Source organism: Pinus tabuliformis, chromosome J (assembly GCF_031772625.1).
Source record: "Pinus tabuliformis cultivar Carrire ecotype Pingquan chromosome J, CPIR1, whole genome shotgun sequence".
NCBI classification, from domain to species: domain Eukaryota; kingdom Viridiplantae; phylum Streptophyta; class Pinopsida; order Pinales; family Pinaceae; genus Pinus; species Pinus tabuliformis.
Window position 1 is genome coordinate 387087898 of NC_142295.1, and position 23272 is coordinate 387111169.

Genomic DNA, 23272 nt, shown 5'->3' on the forward strand with positions numbered 1-23272 from the left:
TCATGCCAGGAGTTTCTATCTCTTATGGTGGGAGCATCTTTCTATTGATATTGTTTACGAGTATTAAAAATTAATATCTTTGAATCTATATCTCATTTTTGGAAACATGATGTTAACATGGGATGTACAGTGTCATTATAACATGACAGCAATCTTTATCAACTAGCCTATATGTACTTCACATTCCTTCATTTTGAATTCGATGAATCATTATGGACAAAATAAGGTGATAACCTCTGCAAAATTAAGAATTTACCGAGATTGCATGACCTATTTTATTGTTCTTGAGAAATTTCCCAATTGTTGTACAAGTGTATTATCATATCTTAGTTGAGACATTCTTCCTTCAATTGTTCTTCATATTACAGAAAAAGGCACAGCCTTCTATTCTAATTATTCTCTCGTATGAAACAAGAGGTAAAAAGGATGTGGATAGCAAGAAACGCTAGAATTATGTTGAGCTTGTATACCCTCCCGGGCATTGGGAATCACACCATTTTGAGAGATTCACCCATAGGGTATACATTAATGTTTTAAATTTTATACCCAAATAATATATACCAACGAAACAGCAGTAACTTTGCATGAAAGTTATTACAAGTCTCATAATTTTTGCAGGAATGAATTATCACACACTTATGCTTGGTTGCAAACAGATATACATGGTAAGGCAAAGTCATTAGGCTGTGATCGCTGCTGCTGCTGCTCTGTGATGGGTTATGCCTGCACTATTCGCCATCACCTTGCCCTAATGTGATTCTGGTATGATCCTTCCTCTTCTTATGGTTTGTATTTCTCTCTGTGAACCCGGGTCCACTACACTTTCCCTCCTATTTGCGTATTCTGGATGTTTCTTGGACCATCTTCATCTCCCTAACTCTGGATACTCTCCCTTTCCTGCTAGATTTATTGTTTCTCATATCATGACATCTTCGCCTCTCAATACTCTACTTACATTCCTCCACTCAGAAGTCCTCCATATTGTAGTGCTCCTCTATATTGCTTCATACCTACTTATGTGCATTTTTCGTTCTCACATTCTTTCTCCCCCTAGACGTCCATATGCCCCACTGGACTGAGCTCCTCAACCTCTTTTATCCACAGTTTTCATTGGGGGAGGGATCTTGTTTTCACAGCACAAATTATAATATTCTTTGTAATTAGTGGTATAGCTCTTTTATCATTTCACATCCCTCCCTGTATTGCTTTCAGTATCCGGATTTGTAATTGGTGGTGGAGATGCCCGGGGTGCTGTTATCGCTGCTATTGTGAAACCCTATAACTCTTTTACTTTCTATGTTGTTCTTGTTTGGAAGCTCTCTCCAGGATTTTTGCTCGGCTCTGGTTCAGCTTCGAACTGGTTCGTTTTTCCGGCACCGGTGTCTACATCATTTTCCAGCACTGTTTGAATTTTCGGTTGGGGTAGTTTAGTTACTTCTGTTGTGATGTGACTAGGGTCTACATCACACATACTACTCTGTCATTCGCCATCTGACTATCTGGATTGGGATCCCCACCCCACCATCCTTTTTCATATCCATTATTCTCTCTTTTCCTAACTCTCAGTACTTACCTCTTTTGGATTTATTTTCGGCGGCGTCCCTTCACATTTGGCGTTATGTGGGTGACCTCCCCCGTGGCCTCAGTTCATCGAGTTTAGGTCTCTGCTGATTCCAAGAAATTCTCGTCAGTGATCCTCTACTCCTTCACTTTTTTATTGACCTACCATCTGATCAACCATTAAATTCACATTCCTTTCCCACGCATTCTCCCGGTTGTATTGGGTCTTTTTTCCTGCATATGTGGCTATGGACTTTCTGGAATCCGACACCTCAACACAGGAGGTGTTCATCCATGCCATGATGCATGTGGACTCTAAATTCGAGAGGAGGGCCCCATCTTCCCACGACACTTGGCACACGTCTCAACCATCGTTGCACCTACCAGATGGCCAACATGCAGACCCGATTTTGCATGGGCATATCCACACGGTTCATGAACGTCGATCCTGCCACCCCAACAAATCTATCAAAATCACTACTCCGGCTCCTGCTCTGGTTTTCAACCATGACGTGTTTATCGATTGAGTGACCAGTCTTCAAAAGTGCGCTCTTGTGGGTAAGTCACATTTTGCAGAATTGAGTGAAGCTGATATGCAGGTTTGGGTAAACACCAAATGGAAAACACTGTTAGGTTATATGCCTACAGTGGTTCGCCTCCTAAACGAGTGGTATAGTTTCCACTTCCTCTGCCAAGAATACCTCATGAAGATCAAATCCATTCCTTGGATTAATGGGCGGAGTTTTCTGGCATTGCACTCATGGTACATCGACTTCAACCCTCTGAAAGAGACTCCCCAAAACAAGCTAATATGGATTAAGCTGCCTGGCTTACCCATCGAATTCTGGACGCGACAAGTTTTCACAGATATAGACAATGCCATTGGTAAATTCATGTATGTAGATCCTCGATGTTTGGGCGCACTTGATAAGCGGGTGGCCTAGATTCTCATTGAGAAGAAGTACAGGGCAGGTTCCCGGATCATATTAAATTAAGTTGGGGTGACACACATTTGGTCCAAAGACTAGATTTCTGGGGAGTTTTGTTTCGATGTCTAAATTGTCATCACACTGGACATCTGCTGGCTCATTATCCACGGAGGTTGGGCGACAGGCCCATGGCAACCAGTCAACATTGGCATGGCGTTTGGCATACATACAAGGATCCACCAGCTGTTGTTTCTCCTCATAGTTGGTTCGAAACCCCATCACTCGGACATGGCTCTCCTCAGAAAGCAGGTAATTTGAATCTTCCCGCAAATAGACATCACTTTTCTCAATTATCTGCTAATCCATTTGATTCCACCCCTATTCCTATTCTATCATCTCCTCATAATTCTGATGGGTCTGATGTTCCCTCCACCGAAGCCACCTCACCTCATCCGACTAAACATAACTTTTCTTCTCCTCGTGACTATCTGCCACCTCCACCTAATGCTCCACGCCATCTGACATCACGAGACCTGCTCTCTTCCACCCACATCATGTATGTCCCTGTGTCGTCATCCTCTCGCATCACTCCATATTCCCCAACATCAAAATCTAGTCCTGCATTGCCACACTCTCCTCTAAACTCCCCCACAAATTCCGTGGACAGTGACCCGGATTTTCTCCTCCAGAAAAAAAGACTCTAGATCTCCGGTCACTCGCTATTCACAAGCCTAGTAGCCACTCATCCCCTCGCATCAGCCCCTCATCTGCTAGGAATATTACTATTCGCCGAAAATAAAACCGTGACAGCAGACACTTTCAAGGATGTCCCCAGCCTCTCCCTTTTAGCCTTGCTGATGCACATTCTCTCATTGATATCCCCATTGCCGGTACTTCCTCCCCACGGCCCTTGGAGCACGGATTCCCGCACATGGTCAAACATGACCTTCATCCTCTCTCTTAATATGCGGGGGCTGGGGGCCACCCCAAAATTCCTGGCTCTCAAAGAAATTTTCTCTTCTCTCCATCCCTATATTATTCTTCTTCAAGAAATGATGCATGTTGTTCCTCAGGTGATTGAGTACTTCAGAAAAACGCTTCCACACTGGTATATGGTAGCCACTGATGCTCACAGCCTCTCGGATGGGCTGGTTGCTATCTGGGATCCTCGATGGGTCAAGGTCAAGGATTTTTCTTGCTTTGCTGGTATCCTCCTTGCTGGTCACATCTGCAGGCTCAAGGGTAGAATTCACATACTTAATGTATATGCACCATATCGTGATCAAGCCATTTTTTGGGATAATCTGATTGAGTCGGAGTTACTGGATCTTACTTCACTCATCATTGCGGGGGATCTAAATTGCACTATTGGTTTGAATGAGATTTGGGGATGTTCCAGAAAGGTTGATGTCATGGCTGACTGTATTAAGGATATCATCCTGGAGCACAATCTGGTGGACATTTGCCCCTCCTCGCTTATCCCCACCTGGGACAATGGGAGGTCGGGTGCGAGATATATTGCAAAGCGACTGGATCGCTTTCTCCTACACGATCAGATCATTGAGAGGCTTGGGATGGTATATTCTGAAGTGGTTAGTTGTCATATATCTGATCACAGACCCATTGCAATTCATTGGAGAAGGGATGATTACAGAGGCGACATGCCCTTTAAATTCAACAGGGTATGGCTTGAGGACCCAGATTTTAACTCCCTCGTGCGCGATGTGTGGAATAGTGGCGGGGTTCGGTGTTCCTCTCCCATGAGGCACATTCAGGACAAGCTGGGGGTCCTGCGGCGGGAGACTAAGGTATGGGAGAAAAGGAAACGACGGAATATGAACAAAGAGCTTGTTGATATTACTAAAGAACTCCTGGACATCCGCCACCTTTAAACTGGACATTATCTACCTGATGACATTCGAAGTCGCATACAAGTTCTGGAACTCCAAAGGAAAAAGTTGCTCCATATAAAAGAGACTACTTGGCGTTTAAAGAGCAGAGCAATTTGGATTCAAGAAGGGGACCAGAATACCAAATTTTTTCATAGATATGCAAATTATAGGTGAAGGATAAATTCCATTTGGGAGATTTCTGATTCAAATGGTACCAAGCTTTAGTCGCAGCAAGACATTAGTCACGTTGTTGTTTTCCACTTTCAGCAAGCTTACAGCCAAAGGATTTTGGTCTGCCTGGAGGACCAAATCTGGGGGGTTGAACATTTTCCTACCATGTTTTATGCGGGATGCTAATCTGGCGCTCTATCATCCTGTTTCGGCTGAGGAAATCCTGGGGGTCTTGAAATCTTTCAAGGGGGATAAGAGTCCAGGCCCTGACGGATGGACAGTGGAGCTCTTCACACATTTTTTCAATCTCTTTAAACAGGATCTTGTTGATATGGTCGAGGAATCGCAGGTTCGGGGCTATATACTTCCTCACATAAATTCCACTTACATCGCGCTGATTCTGAAGAAGACTCATTCACACACCTTCTCGGATTTTTCTCCTATATCTCTTTGTAATCTTGTTTACAAGATTATCTCTAAAACTATTGCAAATCGGATGAGGCACGCCCTCTCCAAGTATATTTCCCCACAGCAGTTTGGATTTCTGCAAAATCAACAGATTCATGATGCTGTGGCGATTGCCCAAGAAAGTATGCACTCTATTCACACAAAAAAATTAAATGTGGCTATCATGAAAGTGGATTTTAAAAAAGCATTTCTCTGTTTGGATTGGGGCTATCTGAGACTGGTTCTCCACAAAATTGGTATACAAGCCAGTGCAGCTGAGTGGATTATGGCTTGTGTTTCTAATGTACAATATGTTGTGGTTATTAATGGATACCTTATGACAGCATTCTTCAAGGCTAGGAGAGGTCTTCGGCAAGGCTAGGAGGGATCTTCGGCAAGGCTGCTCTCTATCCCCACTTTTATTCATTCTGGCTATGGACGGGTTGAGTCTCCACATTAAAAATGTTGTGGCCGAGGGCCATTTCCTTGCTCTTCACATTGGCAGGAACATTCATATCTCGCACAACTTCTTCGTGGATGACGTGCTCATCATGGGGATCCTCAACAGGTTTGCTTGGTTACATCTCTTTCATATTTTCACTAAGTTTGGAAATGCATCTAGTTTAATTATGAATCAATTGAAATCTACTATTGTACATGACCAATGTGATATGGAGGTTATTGATTACATTCGAAGGTTGTTCAAAGTGGCTTCTGAGATATTGTCTGGGGGTATGAAATACCTCGGATTCCATATCAAACCATGCAGCTACAGGATCAATGACTGGATGTGGCTCGTAGACAGATTCTATAAAAAATTATCTAGTTTGGAACACAAATGCCTATCCATGGGGGGTCGCATCACATTGACACAAGCAATGACCATGCAAATGGGAGCATACTAGGCACACTTATTCCATCTGCCACTCACCATCATCAAAAAACTCAATGGGATCATAGCCAAATTCATCTAGTCAGGTATGAAAAACAAGAACAAATTCCATCTTACCAAATTGGATCATATTACCATGCCGAAGCGTCTGGGAGGCTGGGGCATATTGAATCTGAGGAGATTCAACTGTGCATTATTACTTAAATCATTATGGAGAGGGATATTTGGGGAAGGCACCTGGGGTATGATTATTAGACACAAATACTTGAAGGACCTTGATTTTCCTGTTTGGCTGCGTAGGGGAAGTATTGGTAACAAATCGGGCTCAATTATATGGCTCAGTTTTACAAAAGTACGTCACTGCTTTCTTTTGCTTCTCGCCTGGAAATTGGGAACTAGTCACCGCATTGTTATTTGTCTGGATAAAATTCTGGGTATCAAAGTTGCTGACAGGCTTCCTGATAGCCTCATATATGGATTAAACTGTCGCAGCATATTCTTCTGGCAGCAGGTTATATCGGCATGGCATGACAGATGCCCCATCTGGAAACGGTCCAGGGATTTGGGATTGAATGGACAAGCAGCGCAAGAATGGGATAGGCTTCGAACACACTTGCAACTTGCTGGAATTTGTAGAGATGCGGATAGAGACATGATCATCTGGATAGGTAAAAGGAAGGGAGAGAATGTCATGGTGGCGGATACATATCTTACACTCTGTCGTCAGGAGGCTCAACAACCAGAGGTATGCTGGTTCTGGTTCTTTAAATTTTGGAAAACAAAAATTCCTATTAAGATCACTCTTTTTCTTTGGCTAGTCTGGAAAAACAAAAATCTAACGTGGGCAAACCTCCAGAAGAGAAATTGGTATGGTCCAGGGATATGTGTGCTTTGCAGGAATGCGAAGGAAAACAATCTCCACTTATTCTTAACATGTCCTGTGGCTACTCAGATTTGGCAAAATCTTGCTGGAGATTTTGGCTTTCAATACACTCAGTTTACCTGTATTTCTGACTGCCTCAAATGGTGGAGCCAGCAAAATATTACTTGGCGCAATATTCCTCCTATTCTCTTTTGGGAGATCTGGAGGTGGAGGAATAACATCATCTTTAAAAATTTCAGAGAAAGTGCTGCACAGGTGCTGGAGTGCATTAGAGATACACACTCTATTGGACTACAATCTGGTATGGGAACAAAAAATACTAAACAAAATCTTTCTTGTCCGAAGATTGATTATCCAGCTGGTTTCTTTGACGGAGCATCACAAAGAAGTAGGATGCGGATGTGGTTTCTTGGTCCTTCATTCACCAAATCAGGCTTTTTGGGTCCACTGGGGTGCTGGCAACAGCACAAACACAAGGGCAGAAGCCATGGCATTATGGGGATTACTCTGGTTCTCTAATTTTTTGAACATTCCTAAAATCCACATATACAGAGATTCCAAGATTATCATTGATTATGTCAGGGGACGTGCAAAAATATACCAACCTACTCTACAAGGTTGGTTGCAACAAATCACATATCTCTGGAATTCTCATAATGACTCTTTGATTCAACATATTGGTAGAGATTTCAATCAAGCTGCGGATGGACTTTCAAAGCAAGGGCTACAGGACAAGCTGGATGGGATGCATATCGAGATCAAGATGGGGGACCTTTGCATGGATGTCGGGGTGCTGCCACTGCCAGGATAAATTCACTTCTCCCTGAATCCAATTTTGCTTCTACTAATGGAATATATCAGGCTTTTTGCTGTCTATTTCTCTAAATCACTGTAGTGTCTTTCACATAATATCTTGTTTATTACAGGAATTGCATGCTGAACAGGGAACTTTTAGGCATTTCTGCATTTTGAATATTATGTATATATGTTTAGAACTGTGCATATAGACAGGATAACTAAAAATGATGGCAATATGTTTGATCACCAAGTCAAATGGACTTGTATCAGTTCTGATCTGCTGATATATGCTGCTGCATTATGATGTTTATGTACACTTTTCGGAATGAATATATCGCTTTTTTCATACTGAAAAAAAGGCAAACTGTCTTGGTTTTTTTGAAACCTTATGCAATTTCACTTACTGTTGGCGACCGAAACAAAGTACCCTGCAAATGATTCTGAGAATATACAAACCATTAGTACCCATAATTCATAGATGGATAAATAAGTAACAAACATAAAGGGGCAAAACTTCAAGATGGCGCAAGACAATACAACTAAAGAAATGAAATGGTAATCTCTAACATTATTCAGGAAATTCAACTCATCTAATTAAAACCCGGTCCTTGAAAGTTGTGCAAAGAAGGAACACATTATTGCTTATCCTGACTATTTCATATAATAGTTAAATCCTTGAAACAGGCAAATGTGAAAACTGACATCAACTAGTTCAAACTGAGTGGGGCTGTGAAAGATCAAGAATCACCTTAAAACATGCTATTGTGTATCGAATATCATCCTCTGAGATCTGATGATGTGTGACAAATCTGAATCTGCAAAATCAAATTAAATATAAAAAGGCGTATAACTGGTAAAATATGACCTGAAGAAAACTCTAAATCCTGAAAGTTAATCAGTTCCAATTGAGTTTTGTATATGTTAAGAATCATCAACCAAATAAATTGGTTCTAGGAATCACCTTTATGAAAGGAATTCTAAATTGTTATGTAGCATAGCTATCGGACTGGGCTTGGCAAAAATAACTCACTGAGGCCAAAGTGTAGAGAGTTTGACTCGGCTGGCAAAAAAATCTGGCAAGCTCATAACTGACCAAAATGGCTCTTTGTAGGTATTTATAACTTTCTCAGCAAGTCTTTTGGAATGACCCACTAGTTGTGGCAAGTCAAACATTACATATCGATATAAACACATGCATAGGCACACCCCATGACTTCGGAATCGGATTGTTACATAATCAATTCCACTGGGAAGAGATCAAAACATCTAGATTTGAGTTGTCAGTGCAGTTGTCAATGTTAAGCAACTAAAACATCAAGGTAGAAGTAGGTAGAAACAGCAAGGATCTTCAAATAGGATAATTACATAACTTCTTACATCTGGGCATCAACATGGAATTAAGGCATTCAACATATATACTAGGTCACACGATTTGGAAATCTGAGATGAGCGTAGGAAGCTCAAATTCATGCAAGTATGCTCTGGTTGTAGATCATTCATTACATCTAGCAGTTTCTGCACATCAATCCTAAGTACGTTTCCTCTCATAGCCATATATCTTTCACTTGTTGGTTGCTTCTTGAGATTAAAACATTGAAACTGTAATTAGCCCATTTTCTAAATGCAATAAATGGTGGTTGACGTATACTCAATCTAAAAAATATTCACATTACAGAGTGCTACAGGGTCAGTTAATAAAACTTCCATAGTTTTTATTGAAGTTTTTTATTTCCAAGAAGTAAATCTTTCAATGTAATGCTGTAACATTCAGATTACAGAGTGCTGCAGGGTAAGCTAATCAAACTTGCATAGTTAAGTTATTGAAATTGTTTATTCCCAAGAAATAATGCTCTTTCAACGAAAGGCTGTGTTCCTGCAGTATGCCTGTAAGATCAAACGTATAGCTAGTGAAAGTGATTTACAGAATTAACCTAACCTAACTATATAGGGAACATACTTTGTCTTGAACATAGGAGTACCCACCTGGTATGACCATCAGGAATTGCAAGAACGCCTTCATGCTTCATGGTTTCACAAAGCTCTTCTGCCCTAGGGATTGAATCAGCAGTTATATTGACAAAGATCTGCTTCCAGAAATCAAATCGTAGAGTTACATCCCCAACAGTAGTACAAGAGCCCAAAGGCACTGCCATGGCTACTTTCTACAGTTAACCATGGAAATTTCTTTATGATTATCACGAAAACAGAAGGAACAAATGCAAACTAGCACAACTACCTTTCTTTGAGGTGTCAAAACTATGTAAAAATCAAAGACACTTACAATATTTGTATGAACGGCATCAAGATCCACATGAAGCCCATCAATGCCATTCAAACCTTCTGCAAAGAGAAAAATGAGATATTTTGATAAGCTTCTATTTGACAGACCATTTAACCACGAATTAGGAACAAACATTACACTGATAATAACTCTTGTAATTCAAATACTAGATGAAATAGGCCATGGTGTTGTGCTAATAGTATCTATTTGATAAAGAGGTGAAGGCCTCTATGAGATGTCTGCAAATTGTTGATGTTTATAGCTCGGACAGGTGCTTCTGCAAACGCTAGGTGTCAAACATGCAAAAAATGTCCAAAATCCTCTTTAGGTGCTTACTCATGAAGTGTAGGCGATTAATATGATTTCCTTCCCAAGTCTAGCTTAGGAAAAACACATTGACTAACTTACTTGATTAATGTTGGCTATTGGGCTAAGTTTATAAGGATAAATAATTTAATTATTTAACTGAATTAGATTATAGCTCTACAATTGATCTACGTGGGTTAAGAATTAATCCTAGACATCTATTACTTTGGAGATTGAAGATTAGGGATTTAGCTCAAGATGAAATTATAAAAGAAGCCTAAGGGAGAGGATGAAGACATCCAATCAAGACATCAAATGCTTGAGAGAGAGAATTTCTCAAGAGAGACTAAAGAGGAGAAAGATGTGTACCATGGTGATTTCGGGAGAATGATTCGAGGGGGTCACGTTTGTGGAAAGAGGAGGCTGAGATTGGATGATATCGAAATTTGTGAGGGGCCAGGTTTTTCCAATCAGGCTTGTGCAAGGCAAGGAGGTCAAATTTCTGTAGTGCATAAGGAGTCGTACAAGTTGAGGAGAATGAGGTTGAATTCACAACCGAGTTATTTCTAGGGCTGAGAATTTTAGTGGACTGAATTCTTCAGGGGGGGTAAGATTCCTGGGGGGGGTGAAAATCTAGGTTTTATTGTGTTGTATTTTCTATGTAATATCTCAGGGTCATTTTGTAGAAATTTCACTGTAGATCACTTGATAATGCAATATACTAAAGCAAAATACTTGATCTACTTCTACAAACAAACTTGCCGAAGCTTAATCGATTTTGAGCAAGATCAAATAGAACACATATAACAGATGAAGAAGAAATCAATCACGCATGAACACAGAAGAATACTCTGGGGAAAGCCTCGGCTAAAAACCCCGATCTCTGTATTATCATACAAGTGGAAATATCTTCGGATTAAACAAAGCTTTAGCTCACAAGCTATCCAGCTCTCAGTACAATCCCTCAATGTTGCTCATAGACAAAATAGACAACACATATGCCTTCCTTCAGTCCTCCAAGCCTCCTATTTCCTTGCGCAGTTTCTCCTGGGTCCTCAAGCTGCCACCTGTGTGTAATTACCTCACACACTGCTCACCAAACTCAGAAATAATTACGCAATCCTCAAGGAAAGAATTCCTTCTGCATGCAAGATATATCCTCAAAGGGATCTTCCTGCAACTGATAGTACATTGTCCCATCCTCTTATCTCAATTGGGTCTCTATCTGAACTGACATGCATGAGTTATTTATGAGAGAATATTCAGTGATCTGAAGTACACTAGTTACATGCATGCATGCATTAACTAACTGAACTCACAATCAGTTCCACAAACTATTGGAACTAATCTAACTGGACTTGACTCAATTAACTGAGCTAACTAATTACAACTCAAAGTACAACTCATCCTAATCTCCTTAATTAAGGGATAACTTCCTCGATCAAAGGGATAACTATTGCATGTCTTCACATAGACTTCATGTTTGATTTTCTCCAACTAATTAACTCAAGATGAATTAATTAATTATTTTTCAAACAACTGCTAAGATCAAATTCGAATTTTAATTCTCAATTTTAGTTCAGGGACTAACTAAAATTGGAATGTATCCTGAAATGCTATTTATAGCAATGCTATTTTTAGCACTTCTATATTTAGCATTTCTTGTTGTTATTTTCAACACTCCCTCTCAACAAGAAAGGGATTATATGTCACCCTGATCCTGTCTCTATGGAACTCGAATTTGCATTTTGACAATGCCTTAGTCAAAATATCTACATCCTACTCCTCAGTCGAAACATACTGCAACAACATGATCCTCTTCACCACACAGTCTCAAAGATGATGATACCGGATATCGATGTGCTTGGCCCTGTCATGAAATACTGGATTCTCAAAGAGTTTGATACAACTCTAATTATCGCAACAGATCACAGTTGGATCCATCCTCTGATCAAACAATCCAACTAGAATTTTTCGCATCCAAATGGCCTCACATGCTGCCTGACTAGCAACCATGTATTCAGCCTCTGCTGAGCTAAGTGCAACTGACCTCTGTTTCCTATTGTACCAAGAAACTACAGCTGAACCAAGGTTGAAAATTCCTCCTGAAGTGTTCTTCTGATCTGATGGACTCCCTGCCCAATCTGCATCTGTGAAGCCCTGAAGCTTCACTCCCTCTGTCCGTCTATACCATAATCCATACTGAAATGTGCCTCTGAGGTATCTTAGCACATGCTTCGCTGCCTTCCAAAATAGCTTGGTAAGTTGAACCATAGCTTGACTTAGCTAGTTCACCGCAAAGCACAAATCTGGTCGTGTGTTCACTAAATACATCAATGAACCCACAAGCTGCCGATACACAATAGCAGCAACTACCTCACCTGAAGTAGCATCCTCCTTCCTCCAGTTACCTATTAGAGTCTGCATGGGCTTGCACTTCTCCATGTGGAATCTCCTAAGTATCTCATTGGCATACTTGCCTTGAGACACAAACACTTCCCCATCCTTCTACCACACTTCCATGCCTAGAAAGTAGTGCATGAGACCCATGTCTTTCATCTCGAACTCTCTTGCAAGGTCCTCCTTGCAAGACTTGATCAACTGATCATCACCTATCAATATCAGATCATCAACATAAAGAACAATGATCAATGGCTTACCTTCTACCATGATGTGGTATAGGTTTACATCCACTTCACTCTTTGTGAAGCCCAACCCGGTGAAATAGCTGTCGATCCTAGTGTACCAAGCACGAGGTGCTTGCTTCAGCTCGTACAAAGCTCTCTTGAGTCGGCACACATGCGACTCACGATCGAAGGTCTCAAATCCTTCCGGCTGCTCTATGTAGACCTCTTCCTCAATCTTACCATTGAGGAATGCAGTCTTCACATCTATCTGATGGATCTTCCAACCCATCTATGCTGATAGTGCCAACATCGATCTGATAGATGAGTACCTTGCTGCAGGAGCAAAAGTCTCATCATAGTCGATCCCCTCGACCTGTGAGAAACCACAGGCAACAAACCTTGCCTTATGGTTCTCCACACTACCATTAGTTGCTTGCTTTACCTTGTAAAGCTATCAGGAACTCACTACTGACTTGTTTTCTGGTCTTGGAACAACACTCCAAACATTGTTCCGAACTATGGAGTCATACTCCTCCAACATAGCATCAACCCAGACTGGCTGCTGCACTGCCTCCTCAAAGGAAGATGGTTCGGTCTCTATACATTCCCCAACCAGGGCCATGTACCCAGTGTACCGCTCAAGTGACCTCCTCTGTCTGTGCTGAGAAGATGGTTGTCCCACATTCTCTCGCATCCATCAACAATCTGTCAGCTTCCCTTGAGCATTTTCACCCATCTCTGGAAGACTCTGCATGAGTGGATGTCTCCACTCCTGGATCCTCTACATGTGGCTGCTCTGCATCAGTCTGAGGCTCCTCCTCCTTAGGAACCAAAAGTTCCTCCTCTGCATGCAACTTGAGCTCCCTCTCAAGGGAAACTCGCATGGCCTTCTGCTCGTTGAACTTTAGATCTTTGCGTACCACTATCCTCTGACTGGTAGGCAAGAACACCCGATAGTTGTGGGGTGTATCAGTGTACCCCACAAGTATCCCCAACTCAGCTGTTGGCTCTAGTTTCTTCTGGGCATCTTTGGTCACATGGCAAAATACCGGTGAGCCAAAGATCCTGAAGTGACTCACATCTGGTCTCTTCCCGAAGAAAGCCTCCTCTGGTGTCTTCATCCCCAGTATACAATGCGGGCTTCTATTCTGCAAGTATACTGTTGTATTGCATGCCTCAGCCCACAAATGAAGTGGTAGGCCTTGGTCATGTAGCATCGCCCGAGCTGCTCCCACAATCATTATGTTCTTCCTTTCGGCCACCCCATTCTGCTGTGGGTTATGGGGTGTCGTCAACTCACGCTTAATTCCTTCTACTGCACAGAATTCCTTAAACTGTTAAGAGACATACTCTCCACCATTGTCGCTTCGCAAGGCCCTTATCTTCTTTCCTAATTCTTTCTCAACCAAGGCTTTGAACTCACAAAACCTTGAGAAGGTTTGATCCTTCTTCTGCATGAAATAGATCCAACATCTTCAAGAAAAATCATCAATGAAAATAACATAGTACCTTTGTTTAGCGGTGGAGGTTGTTGCGAATGGTCCACACACATCTGTATGAACTCGCTCCAGGATTGCTCCAGCTCGACTGTCTCGATCATGAAAGGAAGATTTTGCATACTTACCCAAGGTACAACCTTTGCATGTATCCACTTGCTCCAGTTTACCCTTGGGAAGTCCGGTAGAAATCTGCTGCATGATCTTCAAGGCCCCATGGTGCAAGTGGCCCAATATTCTATGCCATAGCTCGCCAATATCTTGGCTTTGCACCAACTTTGCTTTGGAACTCAATGCAGCACAGTCATCTACCTCCAGCTTGTAGAGATTCTTAACTCGAATCCCAATCCTCTTGGTCTGTCCAGTGCCGATGTGTCTCAGGAATGCCTTTCCTTTACTAAAGACTACATCATAGCCTTTGTCTTCCAACATTGCGACGGACACTAAGTTCTTCTTCAGTCCAGGCACATACTTTACATCAGTCAAGGCAAGAGGAGCTCCATGCACCCTTTGAAACACAACCGTACCTTCCCCTGAAACACGGTACTTTCCATCATCACCCATCTCTATGCGCATCTGGAGGTCCTTCTCCTCCAAGGTACTGAATAAACTCTTGTCGCCAGTCATGTGGAATGAGGCTCCACTATCCAGGTACCAAACACAACCCACCATCGATGAAACCATGCATGCAATGAGGGTGAAATCCAATTCGAATTGTGAGGCCAATGCCTCACCATCTGATCCTTTCGAGGATCCCTTCTTGGATTTCTTCTGTGGACAATTTGTGTCATAATGGCCCACCTCATGACAATTAAAGCAACGCACTTTAGATTTGTCAATCTTCTTCCCACCATGGGAAGAACTCGATTTGGAATGGGAAGCCTTCCCTTTCCCTTTCCTCGCCTTACTCGCTAAGGCTAGATTTTCTTCATCATCATGCTTTGATGAAGATCCATCTCTGGTGCTTCTCCTGATCTCCTCCTGCATCAAATTCGACCATAGTCGTTCCCAATCTGGCAGTTTCTCTCTTCCATTTACTGAGTCTTGGTAGCTATGCCAGCTCTTAGGAAGACCGAGGAGAGCAAGACTCACCATGTCATCATCGGTTGTCGTGATTCCTACACTTCCAAGCTCATCCCTGCAGGTGGTGAGCTTGTTCAGATATGTAGAGATCGTGTCGCCCTTTTCACACTTGATTTTCCGAAGCTTGTCTTTCAGCGCCAGCTTCCTCTAATCGTTGTTATTCTGATATAGATCCTTCAATGTTTTCCACATTGAAAACGGTGTCTCCTTCCCATGGAGACTCGAGACAATGTGGTCTCGAACTCCCTCCAGAAGAATCCTCCTCGCTCTAGCCACACATTTCTTCCATTCCGCCAATTCTCGGGCATTAGCAGCCACTAGCTTGGGGACTTCTTGATCAATGAAGTCCTTCAAACCGCTGTCCTCTAATACCGCTTCCATGCGATCCTTCCAGGGTATATAATTTGAGTTGCCATCCAGGGCATACTCGAGTCTCAAACCATTGAACGCCATTGGTGAAATTTGAGATGTGATAAGAATTCAATTTCTATAATCAAGAACTTTAAACTTCGAACTTCTCCCTTCTCTGTATACTGTTCTCTACTTTGATCACCTTTGCTCTGATACCATGTAGAAATTTCACTGTAGATCACCTGATAATGCAATATACTAGAGCAAAATACTTGATCTACTTCTACAAACAAACTTGCGGAAGCTTAATCGATTTTGAGCAAGATCAAATAGAACACATATAACAGATGAAGAAGAAATCCATCACACATGAACAGAAGAATACTCTGGGGAAAGCTGCAGCTAAAAACCCCGATCTCTGTATTATCATACAAGTGGGAATATCTTCGGATTACACAAAGTTTTAGCTCACAAGCTATCCAGCTCTCAGTACAATCCCTCAATGTTGCTCATAGACAAAATAGACAACACATATGCCTTCCTTCTGTCCTCCAAGCCTCCTATTTCCTTGCGCAGTTTCCCCTGGATCCTCAAGCTTCCACCTGTGTGTAATTACCTCACACACTCACTGCTCACCAAACTCAGAAATAACTGCACAATCCTCAAGGAAAGAATTCCTTCTGCATGAAAGAGATATCCTCAAGGGAATATTCCTACAACTGATAGTACACTGTCCCATCCTCTGATCTCAATTGGATCTCTGTCTGAACTGACATGCATGAGTTATTTATGAGAGAATATTCAGTTATCTGAAGTACACTAGTTACGTGCATGCATGCATTAACTAACTGAACTCAGTTCCACAAACTGTTGGAACTAATCTAACTAGACTTAACTCAGTTAATTGAGCTAACTAATTACAATTCAAAGTACAACTCATCCTGATCTCCTTAATTAAGGGATAATTTCCTCAATCAAAGGGATAATTGTTGCATGTCTTCACATAGACTTCATGTTTGATTTTCTCCAACTAATTAACTCAAGATGAATTAATTAATTATTTTTCAAACAGCTGCTAAGATCAAATTCGAATTTTAATTCTCAATTTTAGTTCAAAGACTAACTAAAATTGGAATGTATCCTGAAATGCTATTTATAGCAATGCTATTTTTAGCACTTCTATATTTAGCATCTCTTGTTGCTATTTTCAACACATTTTCCCTATTAGGGGAGCCCTAATTTTCCTGAGTAGTAGAAAAGTTAAGAAGAAATTGTTGGGCAAATTTCTACTACGTTTTGTGACTAATTTCCTATTAAATTTCCATTGCAATTATTTCAGTTAAATATCGGCATATTATTTTTCGACAATTTTCAAAGCAATTAATTTGCTAGGGTGAATATAATTTTCTGGGTATAAAACTGAAACAAACTACTGAGAATATGAAATCAGATATGGTATTGAACAATTAACATGGTATCAGAGCACTAAATCTACAAGGAGAGAGAATATCAAGTTGTCGCAAGGGTTACAACAAAATATTTATTCTTTCCAGTGGATATATTTTTTTAGGGTTCTGAATATTTTATTTGGAAGGTGGGAGGATCGCTGCAACTAGACTAAGGTTTGAAGATCTATTGGAGGGTGCATCCAACTTTAGTCCCTAGAAGGAGAGAATTACATTAGTACTGAAGGACAATGGGATCTGGGAACTTGTTAGGCAGACTCTCACCGCTTCCCCTGATGTTACATAACTGAGCATCCATAATCCAAAGGATGTGAAAGCCAGGAGAATTATCCTGGATGAGGTGGAAGTGTTGTAAATTGGCAGCTAAGGGAGAAATTTCCCCATTGGAGAAGCTTAACAAACCCTAAGGAGACCCCTCTTTCACTTGGAAAAAAATAAATTTGCACATGGAAAAAAATATTATTTTTAATGTTGGTTCAAATCAACTTGAAAAGAACAAGTCTGCCTAGAGAGAGAAATTTGACCTCTTAACTCACATATAAATGCAAGTTCATTGATTTCATTTGGAGTCATCACATCACACATCACATCTTCCTCATTGGTTTGTACACTTCTGAAATTGCAGGGCCGAGTTAACATGTGCGAAGGAGAGAGAAGAGATTCTGTTTTGACTGCATTGACAATATGTTTTTTGGCATCTTTGACCAATGTTGACTTGGGGCTGATTTGACTTGGTTGACCAAATTTTCTAATGCATTTTGGAAGGCCAAATTCAGGGAGAATTTGACTAGTTTGACCTAGGCACTTTAACCATCTTTGACTACAGATCTGAGTAGGGTTTGACTGCAAGTTGACTGTGTGAATTGACCCTATTTGCAAGCAGATTTGAGGACTATTTTCACTGGGTTTGACTGAGCAAGAGAGGCTGAATTGTTTGCTTCTTTGACCAAACTTTTATGGGCACTTTGACGTTGACTTTGATTGGTTAGAGGTGTCATTCGCTGAACTTTGACAGCGTCGAGAAATTGCAGGACTGGTACTTTGACCAGATTTGACTTTTATCCTCATCATTGATTGGCTATTGGATTGTTGACTTGGATACTCAAGGCTTTGACATTTCACTCACTGTTGGATGTACTTGGACTATGTATCTTTGCTGAACATTTGATGAATATCTAATAGAAGAATCTAGTTGGGTTTTCCCCCTTGTGGGGTTTTTCCCTGGTCTTTTACCTAAATTGTTGTCTCATTGATCTTGGTTGTCTTCTATTGTGCATATTGTTTACTATTCTATCTACAATTGCTTACTGTTATTGGGTGATTGAAAATAAATTGGAAAAGTGATTGCTACTGAAAGAAGAAATTGTTTAAATGATTGTTACAACATAGAACACTGAAAATTAACAATAGTTCAACAGAGAGAGAGAGAGAGAGTACATTTACAACAAAAGTCAACAATTTGACTTTCTAGATAAGAGAATAGATCATCTCTACATGAGATCAATTGAAGACATGCTGCTTCAGCTGATTCTCCAAGGTGACTCCACCTATCATTGTGTTGCATCTCGTCCATGTGTTGCACCTCACCGTGTTGCACCATGCTGCACTCATCATCACAATGCTAGACCTAATGACCATGTTATGCACTTCATATTGCTGCTCCTGTCACTCTGCTTCTCCAATCACTGGGTTGTTCTCATCACAGATCTGCACTCTATGTTGCACTCATCATCACTGCATTCAGTCATGTAGCTGCATCATACATAGTGCTGCACCTTTTTTATATTATGCTGCATTGCTACCCATCATTGTATGCTGATAGCACTATGTTGTACTAGTTGTTGTCCCATAATATGTCCAGCTACACCAACATGCCCAAATAGTCCAATTAGACCATGCTATCATTTGTTTGCTGCACACCTGGTTAGGGCACTTGCAACAGCCCTAGTTTCATCCCACAGTCAACAAACTAACCCTTTAAGGGTTGTGGCATACCCTCATAGGTCTCCTCCTCACCCACGCTGCTTTCTTTGGGTGTTGTCCACCCTTGACAGCCCTCACATAGCCTCTAGTTGTGTGTTATGGCCTGTAGCCTAGCACAACAGATTGTTGTAGCAACAAACCTCCGAAAATGTGCCAAAATAACTTCCAAACAGCGACGTTTTTGACCCTTAGGAACTCGGCCTAACAGTCAGCCTTCTCGGCCCTCTTCACAGCAAACTCGGATCCTGATTATATCATTGTTCCAGCCCTAAGACTATCCGCACTTACCTCAGCCACTCGGCCTCCTGTAGCAGACTTCGAATCCCTGTTTTCCCACGCTGTCCAGACTCTAGGTTGTTGCGGCTAGGGTATATCCATATCACCCTTAGGTAGGGCAGCGTAGGGCCTCCTCTAGTTGCTGGTTAGGGCCTTTCCTTTGCTGCGGATTAGGGCTCCCTTTAGCTGCGGATTAGGGCTCTTCTAGTTGCGGATTAGGGCTCCCTTTAGCTGCGGATTAGGGCTCCCTTTAGCTACAGATTAGGGCTCTTCTAGCTACGGATTAGGGCCTCTTAGATCTGCGGCCAGATCTCCTACAAGTCTGCAGCTAGGGCTCTCCTAGATGACCCTTCTTTAGGGCTGCATAGAAGGCATCTCCTCTAGACCTCCTCTTCCACCAAAAACCCAAACAAGTGGAGAGTGAGATCACAAGAGATGAGTGTTAAATGACTTTAAGTCCTCCTTTATTTATACTAAAACGTTGAGCACAAGTGGGGTTTATTTGGTTACTGGCCGACCTTGACGAATTGTCTCATAACACTAATAAATTCATATCTCCATGAATACTTATCGGAATCGGATAATCTTTAGATCAATCCTACACCTCTCGATGAGAGGGATCCAAGAAAAATATCAGCTACCATAAATAAGATGTCCCACATGGAGTTTGGCCCTAGTTGCCAATTTTAACACTCCCTTTCAACTAGGGAGAACTCCATCCGCTGATCCATATGTCCGACTGTACTATCTCTGCCATCAGTGCCCTGCACTGCTTTGCTCTACTGAGCTCTGCTTTGCTGAACCATGAAGAGGAAGAATTGATCGAAAATGCCTCATACCATTCTCTACTGACCCGAAGTCAATTTTATCTTACTAACCCAAAGTTAGTTTTATTGATCCCAGATCAATATCACAAGAGAGTGTCTCAAACCACTCATACTGATCCCAAATCAGTTTTGTTGATCCCAGATCAATGGAGCTCATCCTAGCATAGGGAGTACGGTAGATACAACGATGCATCCATCGATAGTACTACTATGGTCCCTAACCCCATTTCCTTACTAATTGATCAGATGAGAGGTACTTCCCATGAGTCCTAGACTACATGGGCAGGATGCCTCGACAGGAGAACTAATCATCCTGTCCCATAGGAGAATGAATCACCCTGTCCACAGCCGCCACGAGAGAACTAATCATCCTGGCCCACAGAAGAACTAATCATCCTGGCCCACAGGAGAACTAATCATCCCGGCCCACAGGAAAACTAATCATCCTGTTCCATAGTCACCACTAGGTATCGCAGGGAAAGGTTGAACATGTCACCCTGTACATAGCGCACCACTAGGGGACGGTGAGTCGCCCAGTAGTCGTATGTCGCTCCAGTAAGTTCCCCAAGTCCCCCAGAGCTCCCAGAGCTCAGTGCATGCAACATGTAGGACCCTTATACGAAGGTCTTTCAATGACTCCAAGTCGTTCGAGAAAATCACAGATTTGACCTTTCCCCAGGGCTTTGACAAAGTGTCTGTGACCTGTACATCAGTCTCAATGTGATGGAGCCTCCTCGCTCATCGACTTACCATATCCCATATAAGGTAGTATCTAATGTCTATCTGCTGGAGCAATCATCGAATACCTCAATAATCGAATCCCCCCTGGTTGTCACAAAGAATCACAGTGGTATTCATCATGTGTACAAACAGCTCACTGAAGAGCTTCCACAACCAAGCAACTTCACACGAGATCATACATGTAGCTTTGTATTCGGTCTCAGCGGTGCTTATAGCAACCAACTTCCGCTTCCTGTCCATATCATTATATCGAAGCAGAATCCAGAGAGAATCAGGACTCAGAAGTGCTCTTGAGATCCCCCACACTACCTACCTAGTCAGCTTTCGAATAATCATGCAGCTTTATATTTCCTGCAGTGTATCTCAATCCATGAGAGATTGTGCCCCGAAGACATCTCAGAAGATTCTTGGCATCAATCCAGTGAGGCTCAACGAAATATGAGCTCACCATGCTAACTGCAAAACATATATACGGACGGAAGTTCACCAAGAACATCAATGCAGATGAGTTTATGAAACTCAAAGGCATTTCCCAAATCTGGTCCGGCATCACCACCATATAACTTCTAAAAGTTAAGATCCTCGAGGTAGTCACGGGCTTGCAGTTTACCATTCCATATCTGGAATCCAACTCCCTCTTACTTCTGCAAGTGAGAGGGTCTGCACCTGTCAGAAATAGGTCGTTTCTCAGAAGGTGCCGATATGAGAGGTCTATCATCCACAACCTTCAAACAATGGTTTGGATTGGCTTCACTTTTAGTGAATCTCAGCTTCATTAGACAGCGATCAATCCTCTCATATTAGGCCCGGGGTGTTTTACTTCAAGCCATAGAGGGCTTTCTTCCACCTGTATACATGAGATTCCCAATCATGAATCTCAAACCCCTCGAGTTGTTCCAAACCTGTGGACCTGCTACATGAGGGGAATGGTCCCCTTGTAAGATTTTCCTTCAGTACATCTCAGACATGTACCTTCATGCTCTTCTTGAATTCAGGTATCCGAGTCACCATCTGACTCACATCGGTTTGGGGCCTCATAAAGTAGATCTCAGGTGTTATAGATGAGATATGTCATGATCCCCAATGGACCATCCTGAAACTTGACACAAATTGCCAACCCTGAACCCATGAGTAAAAGCATCTTTGAAAATTTCATTTTCAAACACGTACCTTTCCATCGATGAATGCCACCCTGTAACCTTTGACTTCCATTGCCAAAATGGACACCAGGTTCTTCTTGTGATCAGGTACATAAAAGAGATTCTCTAAATGAATCGAGTTACCCTCATTCAATTGAGGGGTAGCATTCCCTACACCCTTTCCGGGATAGGTGGCATCGACTCCAAGTATAATCCCACGATTGTTTCCATCTCTACCAAATTAGAGAGAGCACCCTTCTATCTGATGAAGTGCCTTGAAGCACTATAATCGATAAGCCAGATTCCCAAAGAATCTGAAGGAGAGGGCCAATACAAGATAGCGCTTCTTTATCATATCAAAAACACCATTTGATTCTTCATACCTAGGGATCCTTGCTTTCTCTGAAGAGTCGGTCGTTTCCTTGATGATCTGCATTACCTGTCATTCCTCTGATCATTGAAGATGACCCCGGAATGATTGTTATCATCATCAAGTGATGTGTCCCTGCCATTCGGACACTCCTTCGCATAATGGCCGAACTTATTGCAACCAAGGCATCTGTCTTTCCTTCCACCCTTAGATCCGATCTTTCCATTGAAGTGATCTTTAGGTAGGCCATCAAAAACTTCCGTTGCACCATTCTGATAATATTCTCTGCTTCGACTTCACCCTCGGTGAATTTGAAGAGGGATGAGGAATCCACTGATCCTTTTGTTCTTTCCCAACTGTCTTTGGTGATTGCTCTTTCACTCTTGCTTGGGCTTTGTCTTCACCTCAGCTTTGATACCATGTTAAGTTTAGGTATGTTCTATGCTTAGAGCAATTTATTTCAATTTTCATAGTTAGCTCAATATCTTTTCCTGATTAGCAATCACGTCAGCATTAAAGTAAACCGCAGATAGAACATAAACATAAATCGCAGAAGAGAAGCAAAGACAAGAGGACACTATCAATTCTTCTTATACGATCTTCAATAGTTCATCAGAGAGAGAGAGAGAGAGATACTACATTTACAACAGAAGTCAACACTTTGACTTTCTAGATAAGAGAATAGATCATCTCTACAAGAGATCAGTTGAAGACATGCTGCTTCAACTGATTCTCTAAGGTGACTCCTTCACCT

At 41.7% G+C, this 23272-nt stretch overlaps 1 protein-coding gene across 2 annotated transcripts in view; it reads right to left on the minus strand.

The window, feature by feature from the left end:
* Positions 1-7622: 7622 nt before the first annotated feature.
* Positions 7623-23272, minus strand: part of LOC149227408 (putative low-specificity L-threonine aldolase 2) — a 133391-nt gene continuing 117741 nt past the window's right edge. For both annotated transcript variants that reach the window (XM_089377778.1, XM_089377779.1), the window contains 4 exons: positions 9854-9912; positions 9556-9656; positions 8321-8387; positions 7623-8012 (listed from right to left, as the gene is read on the minus strand). In XM_089377778.1, coding sequence (XP_089233904.1) covers positions 7959-8012; positions 8321-8387; positions 9556-9656; positions 9854-9912 — 281 coding nt within the window. In that variant the 3' untranslated portion in view covers positions 7623-7958. The remainder of the gene's footprint in view (positions 8013-8320; positions 8388-9555; positions 9657-9853; positions 9913-23272) is intronic.